This window comes from Nuphar pumila, chromosome 2 (genome assembly GCF_984573655.1).
Source record: "Nuphar pumila chromosome 2, dmNupPumi1.hap1.1, whole genome shotgun sequence".
In the NCBI taxonomy this organism is placed as follows: Eukaryota; Viridiplantae; Streptophyta; class Magnoliopsida; order Nymphaeales; family Nymphaeaceae; genus Nuphar; species Nuphar pumila.
The window spans coordinates 18,969,126-18,975,473 of record NC_143250.1 but is presented as its reverse complement, the minus strand read 5'-3'; the positions used below and the strand labels follow the sequence as shown (position 1 = coordinate 18,975,473).

General features: G+C 38.1%; 1 protein-coding gene across 1 annotated transcript; it reads right to left on the bottom strand.

The window, feature by feature from the left end:
• Positions 1-506: 506 nt before the first annotated feature.
• LOC149844938 (transcription termination factor MTERF8, chloroplastic-like) lies at positions 507-5,885 on the bottom strand. Its single transcript, XM_089986542.1, has 2 exons — positions 4,852-5,885; positions 507-871 (listed from the first exon to the last, which is right to left on the bottom strand). The coding sequence occupies exon 1, from the start codon at positions 5,883-5,885 to the stop codon at positions 4,884-4,886; it is 1,002 nt and encodes a 333-aa protein (XP_089842668.1). The 3' UTR covers positions 507-871; positions 4,852-4,883.
• Between the last annotated feature and the right edge of the window lie 463 nt (positions 5,886-6,348).

The following is a 6,348-nucleotide window of genomic DNA, read 5'->3' as shown; positions in this document are numbered from 1 at the left end:
ATAAAAAAAAAATTATACTTGGAGCATCAAAAATTTACAAAGATTTTGATCCATTGATTTTTCAAACCTTATAAAAATCCACCCATGGGTCGGAATCAAACACTTCAAGAGTTGATCCCTATAAAATCAAGTACATAGATCACATCTGTATGGTCAGAATTTAAAAATAAAAAGAAAAAAAACTGAAAACTCCATCAAGCACATATCACAAACACCTAATGTTCAAGTACCTACTCTCTACTCATATATATATATATATATATAGATAGATAGATAGATAGAGAGAGAGAGAGAGAGAAATGTGCAGGTTCCAGATCATTTATAGGAAAAGCTGGAGACTGCTCGGAATTATATTAATAAAAATTTAACATTTACAAACAATCATCCAGGAAAAGCTGGAGACTGCGCAGAATTATATTAATAAAAAATTAACATTTACAAACAATCATCCGATAGAAGGGAGCCAATCCAGCGGCTTATCTTTCCAGTTCAAAGTACCATCATGTCAGAGCAAGAATAAAACATAAGCCATGGACGTCTCTACAAAATACAACCTAATGTTGAAATTAGAAACCAAGGATAACGCAGTGGAAGATCTCCCACGGCCCTTTAACGCAACATTAATTGCATCACACCACTTCTTATTGTTCGATGCCACAAGAACCTGAGATGAGCATCCATGTCTTCAACGAAAATTTTGCAACATTCACCCTCCAACAACCATCTCTCATTGCCACTTCTCAAACCAATAATTTTTTTTCCTACTCTAAGCAACAATAGCCAGCAACCGAAACTGCCCATATGAAGAACTAGCGAAGCTGAAAAACAACGTGATCATCAAACCCCAAAAGAGGCTCAACAGCTGGTCCCCCTGCAACAAAAAGATTGATAATAAGAAGCATCTCATCAGGCCAGTTACACGTCATGAAACTTTCAGCACAGGCATTCCATATAGATCTTAGAAACCTCTCTTTAGAATAGACTTCATCCTCGTGACAAATAGAGTTTCTAATAGTCAACAACCTCCAAAACACAACATGAAAAATAGGATCCCCACATTTTTTAAGACAAGGCTGATTGAATTGGATTGACGTCCAAGAAAGTTCTTTTAACAATTGTTGAGTGCAGCACCCTAGTCTTCCAAAATTGTGAAACAAATTTCTACACCGATTAAGAAATATGACATGTAAAGAATAAGTGTCTCTTCTTTACAGCATAGATAGCACCTGTTAGGGAAGATAATTACAAATTTCCTTAACCTGTCTTGAGTTAATAGCTTCTGAAAACAAGCTAAGTATACAACCCAGCAAGTTCTAGGGATCACACCCTTCGTCCACACTTTATTGTACCAAAAGTTGATGATCAGCATCCACTCTGATAGTCTCAAATCTCTTTCCTGGACACCAACAAAGCTTCTTTACTACCTTTCCACCAGATTTGATCTCTACCTATAGAAGTAGAGAATAAATAAACCTGATTCCAAATTTGCTGCAAGGTAAAGAGGGTCATAACAAGACCCAAAAATAGCAAGCCCCTCAAACACCTACAGTTTCTCAACTCTAGACAGGCGTCTCAAATCATGAGAATCAATAAGGGAAATGAACGGAAATCCCATCCAAGGATCAGTCCAGAATTTTGTATGACTACAATCCTTCACAACACACAAAATAAACTCCTTTATACCTGACCAGCCCCAAACAATACGTTTCCACACACCCGAGCCACAGCATATACTATTCAGCCCCCAAAAACTTCTGTCCCATAAATATTTAGCTCAAGTAAATACAGCCCACTCCCAGTCTTTGCACAACACATCAATCACCAATTTTGCAAGAACTTCCCAAATTTTGTGAATACCAACTCCTTCCATCTTAGGTTTACAAAGATTGTCCCAAGCAATAAGATGAGGCTGCTTACCAGCAGCACCCTCCTGCCAAAGAAAATTGTGAAACAGAAGTTCCAACATATGAATAATCTTTTTCAGGATCTTGAATGAGAGAAGCCAAAAAACGAGAAGGCTTCTCAATGTCCCAAACCCCTTTAAAAAACATACTTGCATGTGTTTTGTGTTTAATCTAAACCTGTAGATATGATCTTCATGCTTTATTTACCAGAAAACATGTATTAGCTTAAACATTTCTCATGTTAAGATATGTTTTTAGCTCAACAAAAAAAAAATCAACGGTATATATTACACCAAAACTTGATTAACTAAAAAATCAAGAATTCTTGTTAAATTGATTTGATTCAAAGCAATGTTGTTAGTAATTAAGCAATAATAAATGCATCTACATGTTTGGATTAAGCAAAAAACTCGTGCAAGTATGTCTTTAGAGGGTCCTGGGATGGTTTGGGAGATAAATGGTCTGTAACCTACACATTAGTTTATATATATATATATATATATATATATATATATATATATATATATATATATTCTTTGTCACTTGTTGGTATGTGGGACATGTAACTGGTTTGTTACATTGAATGCGTTCATACAAACAAAATGGCCAAATGTGAACTCGAGGCTGATGCTAACCTTCAAGTTAAAGCTACTAAATCAGAATATAGGGCAACTTATGTGCATGATGTGCGGAGATGCATACCCTGCAGTTACAGAACAAACTTGATCTGCAGAACTTCAAAATATAAAATTCTGCAGTTGAAGAGGATTTTGATTATACGGACTCCCTTCACAAGAAGAGAATGACAAAAGTCAATTAGAGGATAACTAGCCTTAAAGATAAAATATTGCTGATTGCAATAAATCTTGGCAATTCAATGGGGATGTGGAACCGGATAATTTTCCACATTGGATCAATCACCACACACATTATTTGAACAAAGACCTGATGGAATTTTCTAAAACATATGTTTGTTACACGTGAAGCTTTACAGTGTGCAATTTTTTGTTTTCAAGAAAATATGACAATACTAGGCAAGTAGATTGTGCAATGGCAAACTGAATTGGACACGTGAAATCAATGAGAGCAGAACAAAAGGAATTCATTCCCAGACATAAAATGATGTAATAGAATATTTAATGGTTAACTTCAACTAGAAAACATGGCCGGCGCCTTATGTCAGTTATCATATACCGACTGAAACTTGGCCAGCTAAGATGAGAATTATTTCCAATTTAACATGTTTGATGATGACTCTTAAAAAAATCAGAAACCAAAATCAAATATTTTAACGCAACAATATTGGTCGTGCATACTGATGAATTTGCCACAAAAGAGGAAAGAAAAAAACTGCAGCCATATAATAAAATGTGCCCAACAATGAATATGTCATGGTTACTGATATAAATCTGCTATTACAGTGCAATAAGCATGGGCATAAGTTTTTTTTTTCTCTTCGAGTGGGAATGAACCAATTTTAGCATGTACACTTCCAATCATCAGGAACCTATGAAAACCTTCATAAAATATCAATATTTTTAAAGCACTCCCTTGTGTACCTCCTCCATCTGAAGAGAGATAGGATAATTCAATCTTCAACCAAATCCCTTGATATTATGGCATTCTTGGCACTTGAGATGCCCATCATCACCATTATTCTGCCAACATTGGAAAGAACAAGAAGTTCTTGTGATGTGATACAGGCATGTTGACTTATATCACATGCATGCACGCACACCCACCAACTAGTCCAAAATGCACAGAGTGGAAAAACTAAACTAATACAAAATTCCAAGTAATCCTGGAGCCTGCAGGCTCCTTTTCAGCTGCTTCAGTACATCTTTTTCTAATACAAATAAGGTTACTTCTTTTACCATACCATTCTGGATGTGACTGCCCATGGCTTGTGCAAGACTCTTCATATTGTTAAAGTTCAAGCTCAGAGTCAAAAGCGCAATGTGGCATGGATTGATTTCTACCACACATGATTAACAAGTGGACAACTGAGAGCAACCAGAGCATCTAGCTGCTTCTTGTCGCCTTCCCAATTTCCCTCAGTCTCTCTGCCTGGTAATCATGCCCTCATCATGGATTGCTTGCTTCACTACCTGGTCTTTCATTCTGGATAAGAATGATCCTCTTGGCAGTAACCTGAATGTGTAAAACTCACAGCTCACTGCAGATGTTGGAAAGAACAGAACCAAGAATCGTTCAAGCCATTTTTAACGGTTGACCATCCATCTCTACAAAGCAAAGATGGTCATCTTTCTTCTGCAAGTAGTGGCCTACACACAATTCTTCATTCAGTGAAAGTGACAGTGTCATGATTTTGGGTATTTCACCAGGCTGAACCATTGATAGTGATAGAATTTGGAAGGATAAGCCTCCAGATCGGTTCCCTGTATAACAGTGATTGCGCTTGATGTAATTATTCTTGTCATCTGATAGGGGTTTGCCTAACTCCAGCTTGTGAATCCACTAAAAAACAGGTATTTCAGTGGACAACTAACACCTTGTGAATGTCCTCTTTCAACATACTATCATTTTGTAAAAGAAAAATTACTTGCTCGTAGCAAAAAAAGAAAAAAAAACAAGACAACTGCATTAAGGGAAGAAAACAGCCAGTAAAAGATCGAAATTGACAGAAGAACCACATTTTTCTGTATGCACAGTTTGATATTCATAGTCTCCACAGAACTCGAATTAATAAAGAGACCTCAATGTGGAATTGTTTCTCAGTGCAAATCTAGTGCTTCGCAAGAAGGGTAACTTCAATAAATACAATTTGTTTGATTGAAATACTTCTTCCTCACCTTGCCTACGAGAGAATGTTGTTATGCTTTGATACAACTATTGAATTTCAAGGTTTAAACAAACTAAGTACGCACTACAAAACTCATCCAATAGAGATGAAAAAAGTTCAAGAATGAACGTGAGACTAGTTTACCTTTGCCAGTGTGAAATCAATCAATCAAGGATTCATTTTGTCATCCTTGCATAAGTATCAAACACATCAGGATGGCCATCCTTATACTTAAGCACATAGTCCTCATAGAACTTCTTCTCACTCATAATCAAGAGAGTTGACATTCTTAAATTTCTCTTAAGAAGCTTCTTTGAAACCAACATGTTCATCACAGAATGCCGAGGAATAATTCTTTTGTCCATGCTCAATTTCATAATAGTTGCATTCTCTGCTACTTCTGAAGGCTTGTATTTGAGCTCATCCATGAAGAACTCCACTGCTCTCTGCATTTTTCTCTCAGACATTGACAGAAAGACCGGGCATTTTTGAAAGGCCAAAAGAATTTGGTCTTCATTCAATCCAAAGCGCTTCAAGATCTCGAATTTGGAATCCCAAGTAGACTGATTCATCGAGGAGATGACCCAAACCGCTTGCGGAAACATGCCGGATCCTTGCTCAAACCCCAATTCATAGGCCTTCTTCACAATTTCCTCAAGCCGATTGGGCTTCACCATCAAAAGCATAGGCTTTCTAACCACAAATTTCAACACAGCCTCTTCGGCAAAGCCGCAACGACGCAAAATAGAGATGTTGGGTTCCATCCTCTTCCTGACATCACTTGTAGAGAACCCAGTAGAGTTCCTGATTGCCCGAACCACATGTTCATCATTATGAAGCAAGGCCCTAAGGTAGCCAATGGATGCTATCAATTTGCCAATATCTCTGTTCAGAGTTTTTGCTTGCGAGACAATCAAATCCGCAAGCCGAATGCCGGAGAGACCCAAATCCTGAAAAGCCCTGATCTTGGGTTCCAGGCCTTTCTCTAAACCAACTCCCAGAACTCTTGGATAACAACTAATGAGTTTCTTCATGTGGGTGTCGGTGAAACCGCTAATTTTCAAGAAATTGATCACATTTTCAGCATTTGAAATGATATCCCGGCTTCCTATCTTCTGTGAAATACACATAGCATGTTCTGAAGGGAACCCACATGAGTTGATGAGATAATCGACCATATTTGGTGATGGTTTCTTCAGAGGGGATGGTGATGGTGGGTGGTTTTCATTGATGGTGGTGGAAAATGATAGCACCCAACGTCTCAAATATGCAAAAGGAATGGACCACAAACTCAAAGATGGGTGTTGTCGAAAAGGATTCATCATCACCAAGAACAAAAGAGAGAGAGAGAGAGAGAGCACCTCGTCTTGCTTGAGATTGACCGCAAGACTGCAAAACTAAGGGGGGGGGAGGGAAGCTCTACTCTAAGTAGGGTGCAACTGGGTCGGGTAAGTAGGTTGTAACTGGATCGGGGTATGCCCGACCCTACCCGAGCTCCTAAACCGATTATACCTGACCCGACCCGATTTTAGTAGACCCATGGGTTCGTGTAGGATCCAAAATATAGACCCGGAAACACGGCCCGGATCTTGGGTATTGCAAATAAAGACCTGAACTCGTTTGGACCGTACCCACTTTTTT

Bases quoted from the DNA above. Each gene is read 5' to 3' on its own strand.
- LOC149844938 (XM_089986542.1), bottom strand. From the start codon at position 5,885: ATGGTCGATTATCTCATCAACTCATGTGGGTTCCCTTCAGAACATGCT.